The sequence below is a fragment of the Cyphellophora attinorum genome, assembly GCF_001299255.1.
Source record: "Cyphellophora attinorum strain CBS 131958 chromosome Unknown Contig43, whole genome shotgun sequence".
Taxonomy (NCBI): Eukaryota; Fungi; Ascomycota; class Eurotiomycetes; order Chaetothyriales; family Cyphellophoraceae; genus Cyphellophora; species Cyphellophora attinorum.
In genome coordinates this window covers 99360-114673 of record NW_017253271.1, presented here as the reverse complement: position 1 = coordinate 114673, position 15314 = coordinate 99360, and the positions used below count along the sequence as shown (strand labels likewise).

Sequence of the window (15314 nt, the reverse complement as noted above, 5' to 3'; positions counted from 1 at the left end):
CCGGCGTGTCATCCTTGCGTCAGTAGGAAAGCGCAGCAGATGGGTATTCAACACGAAAAATCATGCGATTGTCTGTCGATCAAAGCAAAAATAGCTGTCACTTTTGACTGGTGTGTAATGATGTGCAGAGATCTTCTCGTTGAATCATGGTACATTGCCGATGTATGTCTCCAACTGAAACGCGCTGATCTTCAGATCTCTGCTCCGTTCTCGGCGCAGCTTCAGACCTCATTGTTGATGGCATGAGTTGAAGGGACGTTGGCATACACTTTAGACTGCTGTATCTGTATCTGCTCAACGGCCGGGCTCCATAACAATAGTCTCGGCTTGTGCTTTTGCAGTGGACCATATCGGAGATTCGTTGCCTTCGAGAAGGTCTAGAGAAGATTGTTAGATGCGCAAAGTGGACATGGCAAGGGTATTGGAGAGTGATTGATCTGAACGAGTTTCGACTGGCGACGAGGTAGGCGATTTAATGATTGGTGCGCAGGCCTTTTCCCCTCGATTATTGGAGTGGGCACCGTGGGGCTGACATGACCCGGTCATCACTGCAGTGCATGCCAGTGCTTGCTCATTCCTCACACCACTCTAAGCCTCGAACACGAAAGGCACAAACGGCAAGCACGTACGACAGCCATCAGGAGATTTCCATCATCTCGCATCTCGTCGTTTCCTAGCACGTGCATACAAAGTGCGTCTTGGGGCTGATTACGCCAGATTGGGGTCGAACTGCTGCGTTCTTGTCCCGCATAGCTCTTCATCTCGAGTATCCACACACACACAGTTTTCGAGAAGTCACAACGGCCGTCCTTTCTGCCAGCTCTCAGGCGTTGAAATACGCCAACCATCTCTCGCCCTTGATCCTAGTCACTGTCTAAGACTAGTATCACTTCAAGACTTGCTTCCTCCAAGTGTTCTGGGTAACTGCGGGAGGATCTTCAAAGTAAGCTGGATTCACCCACTTCGAGTACCCAACCCGAGGCTCCGAACCCTGCGACGCCCCTACTATTGGGCACCCTTCACGCCTGCATCATCGAACTTCCAGTGCCTTGATGTGGTCCCGACACTACAGCGGTTTAGCCTGATCGCTACTTGCCACACGAGCTCCTCGAATCTGCTTATCCTATTCTTTGTAAAGTAACAGCAGACCTGGACTAGACCGCGACTCCTCCGTCGAGGCTGCCTTTGCCCAGACATACGACTTCGGTCTCACGGATCGGTGACCAGGGTTCTGGCGCTAGTGCTCTCTCTTCACCTCACAAACCTGGCATTGCAGCTGTCTCGCATATTTGCATTCTACTGCAACTCATCACACTCGCCTGCCGTAGCCAACCTCGACCCGCCGCTGGTTCAACGGCTTCCTCGTGCCGGACGCTTCACAAACTTTCCGTACCTCAATTCCGAGCCTAGTGCTCATCAAGAGGATCTCATGCGTCTCATCTAGCGCGCTTTCATCTACAGCACTACGACACGATCTTCAGTAGAGGCGATCTGACGGAGATCGTGTGGATCAAGACCAGCTATTGCGAAATTGACCATTCGAGACCTACGGTGTACTTCCAGACAGCCCTATAGGCTATCTGCTTGCCCACCTCAGTTCTGCTCGCCAATCACGGATGAATATCCACATGTGTGTGTAAGGAATATGTTTGGACAGGATCCGAACTTCTCTCTGAACCTGTTCTGAATCCCCCTCCCTGACTATGACAAGTGCGCCGCCACGTCAGTCAGGGAGTTTCCCAGGAGACGGCCGACAGAATTCGTTTTCATCGGGCCAGAATCTTTCTTCTTTGGATGCCCGCAACCGCCGGATCGATACTCTCATTACCGCCCAGGCACAGGCGACATCGAGTCCGTCGTCGTACGACACGTCGTCGCCTGATATCGACTTCAACTTCCCTTTCGCTGGTAGTCCTCACGACAGCATCAACAGTGGGATCGATGCGCCTCCAGAGCTGCGGATGGGCCAAGGGTATCATGGTCGGGGATCCATGTCCGATAGCCTACGGTCGCAGATGCCTCAACAGCATCGCACCAGCCTGGCAAGCATCGATTCCACTGTGGACGGCGACTTGATGACTACTGGCGCGATGGGTGGTTGGTCGTCCAAAGCTCAGCAAGCAGTTAGCAATCCTGATGAAGCAATGCACGATGGCTCTGATAATGACAATGACCAGCAGAAACGGAGGGCATCGGATGAGGACAGGCCATCTTGGAGCGAGCTCAAGACAAAGGCCGGCAAGGAGCGAAAACGTCTACCACTGGCCTGCATAGCGTGTCGTCGCAAGAAGATCAAATGTTCGGGCGAAAAGCCTGCTTGCAGGCATTGTATTCGTGCTCACATCCCTTGCGTCTACAAAGTCACGACACGTAAGGCTGCACCACGGACAGACTACATGGCTATGCTCGACAAACGCCTGAAGCGTATGGAGGACCGTGTTATCAAGGTCATTCCTAAAGAAGAGCTGCCTGACATGTCAGTGACAGGACGATCGAGCGTTAAGCCTCCACTCCCGGGTGCGAATGCTAGCAACAAGAAGGCCAGCGCGCCTACCGTCGACGACACCAAGAAACGCTCAGCAGAAGAGGCCTTCACAGCTGAGATGTCTACCTGGACTTCAAGCAATCGGCCGAGCTCCGCAGTGCTAGACCCGCTCACTGGTCTCCGACGGCAACGTGAAGGAGAGAACAAGCTGTTCATCGAAGGCAGCGAGTCACTCCCTCCGCAGCACATTCAAGAGCACCTGGCGGAGGTGTTCTTCGATTGTGTCTATGGCCAGTCGTACCTGCTCCTGCACAAGGCATCGTTCTTGCGCAAGCTCAAAGCCGGCACCGTACCTCCTGTCCTCATACTTGCTCTCTGTGCTGTGTCTGCACGCTTCAGCACACATCCGCAAATCAGTACCGAGCCTGCCTTCCTCCGAGGAGAGCAGTGGGCAACGCCTGCTCGGAAGATCATCGAAAGGAGGCATTACGAGCCCAACATCACCATTCTCATTGCCATGCTCATGCTAGGTCTCCACCACTTTGGCACCTGCGAAGGTGGGCTGTCGTGGAGCTTTGGCGGGCAGGCTTCGAGAATGGGCTATGCTCTACAATTGCATCGTGAGTTGGAAAGAGAACCGATGGGCAGGGAACAACTGGCAGGGAAGAGCAAGTCTAACAATGCTGCAGTATTGCCAGAAAATACTCAACAATCCAAACCTAACGACAATTCCAACACTAATACCAACGTACCTTCGACGACCGTACCGCCCGAGCTGTCCTTTACCGATCGAGAGATCCGTCGACGAACGATGTGGGCCTGTTACTTGATGGACACCTTCAACAGCAGTGGGACAGAGCGACCAAGCTTCCTCAGCGAAGAGTACTTTCAGATACAGCTACCCATAAAAGAGTCGCACTTCCAGATGGAGATACCCGGGGTGACGGAGAATCTGGAGGGCGATTTACCAGCGCATTATCAGCAACGAACGAAGTCAATGGCAGGTGCAGCAGTCGCTTCCACCAACGAGCTTACTGCGATGCAAGCTGAAGCCAGGTCCAACATGGGAGTTGCCGCTTACGTTGTACGAGGTGTGGTGCTTTGGAAACGCATTGTCAAATACCTGAATCTTGGAGGGAAAGAGAAGGACCCGCATCCTATATGGGACTCATTGTCAGAATTTGCGGCATTGGCGCGACAGATCACGTCGTTAAAACAGTCGCTTCCTGCGGACCTCGTCTACAACTCGGCTAACCTCGCGACGCATGCCTCCTCTAGACTGGCGAATCAGTTCCTTCTGCTGCACATAATGCTGGCACAGTGCTCACTGTTCCTGCATCGGTTCGCTGTGCCGACCTATCCTTCGTCGCGGCCGCATCACACACCTCTGCTCGCGTCTGGCATGCCGAAGCAGTTCCTGACGCAATCAGCGCAGACAGTCGTGGATGCTGCGAGCCATATCAGCAGTCTTATTGCCGTGTCAGCAGGCCATACCTTGACAGTGCCCTTTGCAGGATACTGCGCCTACGCTTCAGCTACAGTGCACGTCTGGGGCATCTTCTCGCGCCTGCCTTCGCTCGAAACGTCCTCCAGAGACAACCTCAAGCACAACTACAAATACCTGACACGCATGAAGCGGTACTGGGGCATGTTTCACTACATGGCAGAGAGCGTCAAAGACACATATCGGGCATTTGCTGATTCATTCGCTCGGTACTCCTCGCTAGCTTCGACGGGAACATCTTTGCTGCGATCACAATCCTCAGGCACTGCGGCGAATGCTACAGACGGCACGAGCCGTTCGCAGACCCCCGGCGCAGGCGGCACCCACACACCTTCGCACAGCACTAGCTCGACAGCAACAACGCACGGCGGTCCTGGAGCTAAACAGATGTTCCAGTACGGGGATTGGTTCGACAAGTACCCGCACGGCGTGTCGGAGGCGGAATGGGAGACATCTCACCTCGAGTACAAACGAGAAACGACCGGTGGTTCTGAAGCTGTCATGAGCGCGCGGTCGGAACTGCAAAGCGTGGAGGAGTTCTTCGCTACTCTCAGTCCACCTAGCAAGGCAGAGGAGCAATCTGGAAGGGGCAAGAAGATCGCACGACGCAGAGGAAAGAGCGTCGCTGAACCCAGCACAGCAAGCGGCGGCAGGAAAGGCTCAATGTCGCAGCCCGCAGACCAGAATAAGCCTCAAGCGCAGTCTTTCTCTGGCCAGCAACGACCGACGATCCGGCGCCAGCAATCCGACCTTACCCTCTCAACAGCACTCGCCAACACGAGCAGCATCAAGCCTCCACCAACTACAGACTCCTCACATGACCTCTCGTCGCCACCACTGTACCGCAACGTCCCGCCTTCCTCCGCAGACCCGTACTCGGCCAGCAGTGCAACGACCAATACCTTTTCACCGAACCAGCACAATTTCCACTTCCCTCCATTCCCGAGTACGACCATACCGCATCACGCGGTCTCGAATCTGGATCGACAAATGGTGTTCGGTGCGTATGCGGGCATCGATCCGGGGAGCATGTCTCTACCGGAAGATTTTGGCAACGCTGGCACAAACTGGGGTAACATGACCGATCCGAATGCTCTCAATTTCCCCTTTCAGCCCGGCGACCCAAACCTTGATGGCATGGATCCCAACGCGGATCCTGGCAAGGGCGAAGCATGGCAGAACTCGAATATGGGCTTTGGTCATAATGATGGCACTGCGATGTCTATGTCAGGAGGCTATCAAGGCATCGGCGGAGGATCGATGGGCATGGGAAGCACGGCGTTCTTCATGCCGTTCAACATGGAGCCCCCAAATTTCGGGACTGGGTCGGGAGCTGGGCCTGGAGAGTTGGGAGCTGGGCAGTTGGATGGGATGGATTTCGGGATTAGTCCAAGCGGGACGAGTTCGGTGTTGGGAGATTTGGGCCAGCAGGGTGGCGGCATCTGAAGTGAGAGAGGAAGATTCACAGAAGCCAGAGCGGGAAAGCTAGCCACCATCTGAGGGAAGGCCTGCGAAGGCGACCCTGCGGAACCGATGTTGCACTTCGTGAAGAGACCAGGATATCTTCGACATTACAATGACGCTTTGGTTCCGCTTTCACACCTACGCGCACACTCACACACGATTAGGGAGGAAAGAGCAGGAAGGAGGAGGACAAAAGCACGGCGTACCGCCATCTTATTTTACCACGAGACAATCCCTCGTGGTACTCAACCTTCGCAATTTATGGAGCGTTCTGGCGTCGATCTTTTGCATATACACACGACATGGACGAGGAGATACACGCCAGGATATGCCTCGACGGCACTATTTACTTTTTTGATATTCAATAATACCCCTTCCAGCGAAACCCAGGACCCAAAGAAATTCGGCATTCGCCGCTGTGGCTTTGTACATGAAGGACTTCGCGTGTGCTCTTGATGATCAACACGTTCCGAAGCCTGATCAGCTTCGACCGTCCCAGAACAACTCATTCTTGCTTGCAGCAGTGGCGACGTAGAAGTAAAGACGTGTCAATCGGTTCTAGGTGACGCTCGTCGTGGGAAGCAATAGGCACCTACCATGTGGCGACGTCTGATGTAGGAAATATAATTGCAATGCAGAGTAGATTGACCCAGCAGACCAAGTTCCTCGCCCACTTGTAGCCAACTGTACAGGGGATTGACTGCGACATACTAAGCCTCTGCTCCCAGTCGTTGGGTGGCATATGTTGTTTGCGGTCGATTGAAGAGGTGTGGTAGAATTGCACGAGTCTCATGTGCAATGGACATTGACCAGACCGGATGATTACTAAGTAGATATGGTGCACAGTCATCCGGTCTGGTGGAAGACATGTGATGATTTTGGCGAGACCGGTTGACATGAATACTTCAGTGAGACTGGTCGAGGGTTCCATAGTAGCGGCCCCGAAGCGGCAGTCTATCAAGCCTTGCATTGACGTCGTCCTACGTGTTGCCTTTCACATAGGTCGAAACTTGAACCAACAGCGTATGATGACTTTCGGAAGGGTCTATACGCACAATGTCGATGCTCCGAGCATAGGCCAGGGCCACTGCAGACCAAGTCAATCAAGCGACAACGCAACACTTGGGGGCACATATTCCACAATGGCGTAGGAATCGTAGTCTAGTCTACTTGTAACTACAAAACATTCAACCTCCCACCACACTGGGGCTGTTGGCTCGGATGGACTCAATCGCCAATCCACTCATCCACAACCCGATCCCAACACCCACGGCAGCGAGAGGCATCTAGTTCTCCCACTCCTCGTCGTAGCTGTCTATCAATCGATTCTCGGCGTCCGCGTCTCGGCCGCCGTTCCGCCCACCTGTCCCCGCTGACCGACTAGCACCGTTTGTGCGGTCGTTGTAGTTGTCTTCGGTGCCAACGCGGTGGTAGCCGCCGCGACCGCGGCCACCGAAGAGGCGCTGGACGGAGGGGATGCGGTTGATGCAGCTTCCGAAGAGGATTTGTGTCATGTCCTATGAAAAGATGTGTTAGCAGAGCTAAGAGATATGGGTTTGGGGATGTGATGACGACGTGTGGGATCAAGTCAGCAACGGCGAAGGGGCTTACCGAAACGAAGCTGAAAATCCCAGCCCACATCCCATAGTGAGGCAGCTGCCTCCACCCCCTTTGATGCATAACGTTGCGTTGATAGACGATGCCTCCGATCAGGTAGACCAGCAGCGCGATGCCGGTGATGACGAGGAACACGCCCCCGGGACCCAGCGTGCCGGATTCATGTTGCGTGGTCGTTCCACCGCATGCGTGTCTGCTGCGGACCTCGAACAGGTACGTGCAGTGGTCCGGTGTGCCGAGAAAGCTGATGGCGGGCTTGCCGGCGAGTAGAGGAGATGTGTCGCAGGCGAATGTCATCATAGTTGTTTTCCGACGGGTGGTCTTCTTTCCCTTGTGGCGGTCATCGTCGTCGTCGTCATCGAGGATGGCTCGTTTTTTATGATTCGGCCGTCCTGGTCTAGGTCCGGGCAAGGCGAGCCCATGGTATAGTTCAACAACAATTTCTTGCCCCGAAACAGTAACTCGCTGTTCTGCTGCCCGATGCTTATTATATTGTCGTGGCTGTCTTTGTAGAAGGCGGAGACATTGCGCCAGTTTCTTTCCTTGACGCCGTTAACGTCCTCGAGTTTCTCGACGACTGAGTCGCAGAAGTTGAGGGTGAAGTTGTAGGGGTAGTCGTAGCCCTTGGCGTGGTAGGATTCATTAGTCGAGGATTGTGAGCTCGATCCGGCGCCGTCTCGAGATAGGGCCAGTGGCCGCATGTCGATGAATGAGCCGGTTGTCGGGGAGTGGATTGTACATGGTTTCGGTGCGGGTTTCTTGTCGTCGCTGGCGGCGGTGGTGTACTGGGTGAGGGAGAGGAGTGCGATGAGGGAGGGGAGGAGGTGCATTGTGGCGGGTGTGGTGTAGCGAGCGACGGGATGGTATGTGCCTCAGATGATGGAAACGAAGGAGGAGAGTCGTGTGCTGGTGATAGATCGTCCTCAGCGAAAGATGGTGCAGCAGATTCGAGGTGGCCTGACTGTAAGGGCGCAGGCAGTCGGGCTTATTCCATGAATGCCTATATCGAATCGAATATACCTCGTAAGTGGATGAGAATGAGATAGTGGTGTGCAGGGATGAAATGTAATTCGACGTTGTGAAGGATGGAATTGTTCGAGGGATTATGCAAGTGCCGGCCGGATCGTTCATCATTCAGCCAGCCTACACGTGTCTTCCTGCAGGGCTGAACATGTGGCTGATGAGGCTACCGGCTGCAGCTTGACCCCTGGAGCTCACCTAAACTCGACGTCACTTGGCGCCTAGAAATTCGCTAATGCGGGCGAGATGCGCGTGTCCCTGTCCCGGCAAGAGCTTGAGATCTGTGGCGTAGGTCATGACACCACTTTTTTTGTGTACAGCCGGAGAGATCGTGCACGTTGAAAAGAAGCTCAACATCACGCGTTTGCCAGCGTGTGTGCATACCTGCAGCACATCTCGACCTCAATACTGCTCCGCGCTTCTCCTGTATCCTAACACGCGCGTGACCTTGCCCATCATGTCGCACAAGTCCAAGAAATCCGACCCATCAGTCGCCATACCACACGCAGAAGAGAAGCATGGATACGAGTTCTTTGGACCGTAAGTCTACACCACTATCCATTCTCGACAAGTCCTCACAGACTAACAACACCACAGCCCAGGCGCATTCGCAGTTACATTCCTCCTCCCCCTCCTCGTCCTCGCCTCTCTCGAGTTCTGCAACGATGTCTCCGGCTGTCCAGCGCCTGCTCTCCTCAGCCCGCGCACTCTCACCTGGGCAAAGCTCAAAGCACAAACACCATGGCCCGAGAACGGCATCGCCGGCCTCTTCGACGCTGAAGCCATCTTCTGGACACTCGCCTACTACCAACTCCTTGTCGCCCTCCAAATCATCCTCCCCGGCGAAGAAGTCGACGGCACTGTCCTCAGCACCGGCGGCCGCCACCACTACAAATTCACCACCTGGCGCACCTGCATGCTCCTCACGCTTGCCCTGACCATCGGCACCATCACCTACGGCGCCAACTGGATCGTCTGGACCTTCATCTGGGACCACCTAATCGGCATCTGGGTCGCCAACCTGCTCATCGCCTACGCCCTCTCCCTTTACGTCTACCTCGCTTCCTTCAGCGTTCCGCCCCCCAACCACCCAAACCCAACCCACCGCGAACTCGCCAAAGGAGGCCACAGCGGCAACATGCTCTACGACTTCTTCATCGGCCGCGAGCTCAACCCGCGCATCGACATCCCCTCCTCCCTCCCCCTCATCGGCGGCCAAACCCTCGACATCAAGCTCTTCATGGAGATGCGCCCCGGCCTGTTGGGCTGGATCATCCTCGACTGCGCCTTCATCGCCCACCAATATGCTCTCTACGGCTACGTCACCGTCTCCATCGCCTTCATCACAGCCTTCCAGGCCCTCTACGTCTTCGACGGCTTGTACATGGAACCCGCCATCCTTACCACCATGGACTGCACCACCGACGGCTTCGGCTTCATGCTCGCCTTCGGCGACGTGGCCTGGTTGCCGTTTATTTACAGCATGCAGGCCCGCTATCTGGCCGTGCACCCCGTCGAGCTGCAGTTGGGTGGTACCGGTGCCCTCGTCGCCCTCTGCGTCGGAGCAGGCTACTATATCTTCCGCGCGTCGAATAATGAGAAGAATCGCTTCCGCACGGATCCTTCGGACCCACGCGTTGCGCACCTCAAGACGCTTACAACCGAGGCCGGCAGCAAGTTGCTGATCAGTGGCTGGTGGGGTACGGCGCGGCACATCAACTACCTCGGCGACTGGATCATGTCCTGGGCTTTTTGCTTCCCACGGGCCTCGCTGGCTACGTCATCTATCATACGCGGAATCCGATTACTGGCGTGGATACGGTCGATGTCAAGCAGACGGACGAGGTGAGAGGTTGGGGTGTGATTTTCACGTATTTCTACATCGTCTACTTTGGAGTGCTGCTCGTACATCGCGAGCTGAGAGACGAAGCTAAGTGCGCGCGCAAGTACGGCGCGGACTGGGAGAAGTATACGGCGATCGTCAAGAGCAGAATCATTCCTGGCGTATACTGAAAAAAGAAAAGACCGCAGACGCGGAGAGGAGCGGGATGAAGCCGGACTGGTAGGAGTGAAAAAAGGAGAATCGAAGGTCTCCTTGAGAATTTTCAAAGAAGCAAGAATCGAGGAAGGGAAAGGACAGCGACCGAGAGTCTGATCGCCTCAGAGATCAGGTGGCTAGAGCGAATGATTTGCCGGGTCAAAGTCGTTACAACAGCATCGGCGCAAAGGCGTTTTGGAAAAGCTTGCACTGGATTGCGAGAGCAATAGGTAGACGTCAGATCAGAAGTAGGAATTGAGTTGAGTTCTTATTTCTACACGTTGGCCGAGAAGTATACACTTTTGTAACCTGGCACAGCAAGTGGCCAGATTCCAATGCCAAACGAATACCAGCAACTGACATAGACCCTTCGCCTACGCTGAGGCGCAAGTAAATGCCTCCAGTGTCCAGCTCACTTACAAGATGGACGAGGCGTAGCAAACAGGACGCTTCTCGCTCCAGGTGTGCTTCATTGCAGGCGTCCTTCTCTGCCAGTATTGCTCTGTCATGCATAGTCCCCGTTCCGCGCTATGCAAATCAAGATATCACTATACCACTCGCATAAATTTTCCTGAAGGTAGTCGGCCTTTTCCGGGAGGTCACCCAGGCGATTTGGTCCATTTTCGAGTCCTGACGAACAACATCGTCGTCAGAGTTTTCAGCACGGCCGTCGCACTACGCAGCCGCTGAAGTACTCTTTCTTCCCCTAGCCTTGGGATTGACCGATTTCCTATCCTTGCTCTTCTTCCCACCCGCGTCGCCGCTGCCCTCGATGTACTTCAGCAGCTCGTCGATACTCCTTGAGTCAAGATTGACGCTCCCCGTAGGACTTCTTGTGTGACCAGAGCTCGTTCCAGCAGAGTTCCCAGGCGTCGCTGAGCTTGCACTCTGGGGCTGCAGCCTTGTGCCTGCCTCATGCCCGGTAGGTATCGGATATTGCGCAACCGGCGCGCCTGGATGTCCTTGGCTTGTTTTGCAATCGCAACGGCGTTCTGCGTTAGCTGCTCCAGCCAATTCTCTGCTTCCTTCGTGTTTCTGTCTTCGGGTCCGAGCTCGGCGAGGAAAATATTGTATGCGTCGCGCATCTTGCTAACCGCTGCTTTCGGGTCGCCATCCAAGGCAAGCGCCTGCGCCAATTGGAAGAGGATAGTCGCGGCATTGGCGGACTTATGGCCGAAAAGCTCTTCGCAGACGACGTAGCACTTCTCGAACCACTTGCGAGATTCGGGGTATTCTTTAAGGGACTGCAGCATGACTGCGGCGTTGTTGATGGTTGTGATTGAATCGGGGTGGGAGGCGCCGAAGACGATCTTCCATACGTCGAGAGCGTGGCGGACGTAGCGCAGTGCTTGCTTTGTGTTGCCGACGTGGTGCTCGAAAAGTGAGAGATTCAGGTATGCGAGGATGGTGTCGTATGAGTCCACGCCCAGTGTGCGCTCTGTCACGATGACAGCTTTTCGTGCTAGCTCAACTGCTGCTTCTTTCTCGTCGGTCTGGTAGTAGATGGTAGACAAGGAGTGATACATCTTGGCGACTTCGGGATGCAGGATGCCGTAGATCTGCTCATGCAATGACAAAGATTCAAGGATCAGCTCTTGTCCAATTTGTTTTTGTCCCTGTGCGAGCGAGATCTTGCCCGCCTCCATTGCTTCCTCAGCCAGGACACTCTTTGGAGAGGCGTCCTTGACACTCGGAGCGATATTGAGGATGTCTTCGGCGACAAAAGTCGTGGGTTGTTTCATGGCAGTGCCATTGGTCTGGGCAGGCGCTTGCTCGATAGCCTTCTTTTTCTTCTTCTTGCCTCCCGATTTGTCATCTTCATGATGGCCGTTCACCCCGTTAGTTACGACAGGCTCAGCCGCAGGTTCTGCGACACCATTCAGCGATGGCTTGTCACCTCTACCAAAGTCGTACTCCTTGGCGACGATCTGAAGTCCAAGTCGCAGACATGCCTCACGCAGAAGCTGTAGCGGCTTCAAGCTAGTTCGCCAATCCTCCGGCAGATCGCATCGGTATCTTAGCTTGACTTGCTCCATGATCTGCTTCTGCAGCTGTGAAGGCGTCATTTTCTCGAACGAATAGTCGCCGTCTGGATACAGTTTTCGCATTTCGTCGTCCATTTCTGGTCGAGGTTCTGAGTTGAGATCGCCGCCGACGAAGCAATTGAGCAGGTGTGCTAGGCATGCAGAGGCGAACAAAGGCGGAAGATGATTTAGCAGGCCGTTTGCGATATGCTTAAACGCTCGGACGACCATCTCCTGCAGAACGATAGTGTAGAACGCTTCCAGACGTCGACCCTTCTCTTTTGCCAAGGCAGCAATTTGTCCTAGGTATCGAATATTGATTCCACGCTTGTGCAAGAGATGGGAGAGAGATCGCCCATCCATAGGGAAGCCAACATCGCTGTCATGAAGGTCTGTGATGAGTCCAGGTATGACAGTCGTTCGTAAATGGCTGCAAACAGCTCGAACGTTCTTCTCATCTTCCTCGTATTCTGCCTTCTCTTCCTCGGTTTGTGGTTCTTGGCCACTGCAGACATCCGGATTCAGGGCGAAGCTGAAATTCGAGATGTCAATGCGGTCCTGGTCTGAGTCTGGCTTGCTCTCCGTGGCCTCTTCGCTAGCCTTTTCGTCACCGTCTTGCTTCGAGGTTGCGGTTTCTTCTGTCTTCGGTTCCTCGGCAGACTTCTCGGCACGTTTCTTCTCGGTCTCTTGCTTGACATACTCTTGCAGCTTGAGTCGCCAATAGGATTCGATCAACTCCAAGCGCAGCACCGACATGCGGTGAGGGTACTTGCCAAATGTTTCTTCCGTGGTTTCTAGCTCGTCTGACCAAGCCACATCCAAAGGAGTGATTCTGTACAGATCGAGCACGTACTTCCGCCCATCAGTGCCAAGCAAGCCCTTGGTCTCAACGCTGCCTTCCAGGTCGTGGCGCTTGTGGTCTTTGTCCCACACAGGATGCTTCTTGACGCGTAGAGCTTTCGACAGCTTCTCGAAGACGGGCACAAATGCTTCATTCTCGGTGACTGTATCGTGTCCTTCTACGCCGCCATAGTCGATCTGATGCTCTCCAGGCTCCCGTTGCTTGAAGATACCTGGTACGATGCTTTGAGCAACAATGCGCTTGCCAAGATAGTCGACGACCACAGTGCCAGGCGTGAACAGATCATTGATGTCAAGCTGATTCACCGCCTTGACGCCTGCAACATCCTTATTGACAGCGACTCTCGCAGCCTCATCACCGCCCTCGCTTGCGAAAGTCTGTACTCCGTCGCAGCCGAAAGAGAAGAAGATGTTGTTGTAGATGAAGATCTGGCGTCCTTGCCCTCGGTTGGATTTAGCGGCGCGACTTCTCCCCGAGCGACAGCCACAGCGCCTTTCGCCGCCGCATCGTTGTAGTCAGCAAAGAGCTTGGACGTCAAGCGTTCGCGAAAGACACGATCCTGGAGGGTATCTCGCGGTAGCTCTCTTGTGGTCTGGAACTCTTCATTCCAGTCTCTGAGGTTCTCGGCACCGTCAACACCACCCAGCAAGTATGCTTCTTGAGTCCTGGTCAAGTCTGACTGATGATGTGCGCTTGCAATATAAGAGGCAGGCACGAGCCACGGGTTTGCCGGGATTGCATTCTGGAAGGGAAATGTGGTGAGCAAATCTTTCTGGCCATTGGACTTCTGCAGGTCGACGAAGGCCTGATTGAATGAGGGCGACAAGATCGATATGAGGGAGAGTAAGGAATGGGCGGAGTGGTTCTTGGGAGCTGGTCGAGGGAATGGGTCGAATTTGTTGCTTGAGGACTTGTTGACGAAGAAGCCGGAGTTGGAAGCGGTGATGTGATGCTGTTCACCTTCGTTAGTCGTTAACAAAAGATAGAGCAAATGTCCTCGCTGCTTCAGATGGTGTGGTGGTGGGTTCCACTGTGACACAGACAATGATTTGATTGTCTTTGGTATTGTCTCCTGTGGCTGCGGAAGAATGGCGTTCAACGGTGGTCGTCCAGCCAGGTCGTAGCCGGCAAGAGCACTGGCTTCTCCCTTTTCTAGAGGGGAAGCGAAGCGCTCGTCGTGCAGTGAGACGCCAGCACAGATGCCCTGCAGCTGATCTGCGCGGTCTCCGGTTGCTCCGATGAGCTCTCGTATGCGCACGACATGCATGCGAGCCTCCTTCTCGGTATATGGATCTTGCACCACGACCAGTTCCGAGTCTTGCTTGAGATCCTTGACCTCGGACAACTCGACAAAGTCATTGATGCGGTCACCATTGTGCTCGAGATGGAAGCAGGTATACTGGAACGTCTCGGGAGTCTCAACAATGGACTGCCGTAGGTCCTGAACTTGCTCCTGCTGCGATACGGCCACCTTCATCTCATGCCCATCCGGCAGTTTGACCGAGACCTGGAAGACATTGTTGTCTTCATGGTTGTGTTCGTGTTCGTGCTCATGCTCGTGTTGGTGGTCGTGTGCTTGGTCGGATGTGCCGTTGACGCCGTTGGTAGCAGGCGCTTGTTCTGATTTGGAGCTTTGAGGAGCTTCTAGAAGGTCAGCATATCATGGCGAGCATCGTTGCACCTAGGCGCGACTTACCATCATCTGAAGCCATTACAGAAGTCTAATGCAAAATAGCTGTACAGCAATGGCCGGGCCGTGCGGAGAAGCAGAATGCTCTGAAATGTCAATGAATCTGGGCGCGAGCCACAGGCACACACGACGAATGAGTGACTGAAGGAAAGAGAGTGCTGTTGGAATACAGATCCACCGTGGGATCGAGAGAGTACTATACAGAGAAGGCTGAAGTAGGAGATGTAGCAGAATCAACGACGATACTTCGACCCGTCGATCAAAATAAATTTTGAGGGAGACTCGAATGCGCTCTTGCTTCCGACGGTTGCTCCCGTTGATTGGGCAAGCATAGCCGGGGGAGATCCCTAGTCTTCCCGATTGCAGCGCAGCGCGTCATTTTGTCTTCACACGACATTGCTAAGGTGATGCTTCGGCCGATGGCTGTACAGCTCATTCCAAAGCCGCCGTAGGTGACAAGAGCGACTCCATGGAGATGGGACGCCAACCTCATCGGACCGAGTATGATGACAAGGACACCAAAGAGCAATGGCAGGACTGAAAGCACGGGGAAGTTTGAACATGCTCACGGGCACTGGCAGGATTTAGCCTGTCAAACACCGAAATCTGG

The 15314-nt window shown here is 54.3% G+C and overlaps 4 protein-coding genes across 4 annotated transcripts; 2 read left to right on the top strand and 2 right to left on the bottom strand.

Moving 5' to 3' along the window:
• Nucleotides 1-1703: 1703 nt before the first annotated feature.
• Nucleotides 1704-5435, top strand: AB675_10153 (putative transcriptional regulatory protein; the record flags this gene model as incomplete). The annotated part of the gene is made up of 1 exon (XM_018138905.1): nt 1704-5435. One exon carries the CDS (start codon nt 1704-1706, stop codon nt 5433-5435), a length of 3732 nt encoding a protein of 1243 aa, XP_017995167.1.
• A 1304-nt stretch (nt 5436-6739) lies between these two features.
• Nucleotides 6740-7900, bottom strand: AB675_10152 (putative mannose 6-phosphate receptor-like protein; the record flags this gene model as incomplete). Its single annotated transcript, XM_018138904.1, has 3 exons — nt 6740-6970; nt 7065-7467; nt 7527-7900. The coding sequence occupies 3 exons, from the start codon at nt 7898-7900 to the stop codon at nt 6740-6742; spliced, it is 1008 nt and encodes a 335-aa protein (XP_017995165.1).
• Nucleotides 7901-8547: 647 nt separating this feature from the next.
• AB675_10151 (Delta(14)-sterol) lies at nt 8548-10103 on the top strand (the record flags this gene model as incomplete). Its single annotated transcript, XM_018138903.1, has 3 exons — nt 8548-8630; nt 8688-9726; nt 9780-10103. 3 exons carry the CDS (start codon nt 8548-8550, stop codon nt 10101-10103), a joined length of 1446 nt encoding a protein of 481 aa, XP_017995177.1.
• A 700-nt stretch (nt 10104-10803) lies between these two features.
• On the bottom strand, nt 10804-14726 carry AB675_10150 (uncharacterized protein; the record flags this gene model as incomplete). Its single annotated transcript, XM_018138902.1, has 4 exons — nt 10804-10896; nt 10926-13442; nt 13502-14658; nt 14711-14726. The coding sequence occupies 4 exons, from the start codon at nt 14724-14726 to the stop codon at nt 10804-10806; spliced, it is 3783 nt and encodes a 1260-aa protein (XP_017995180.1).
• Nucleotides 14727-15314: the final 588 nt, after the last annotated feature.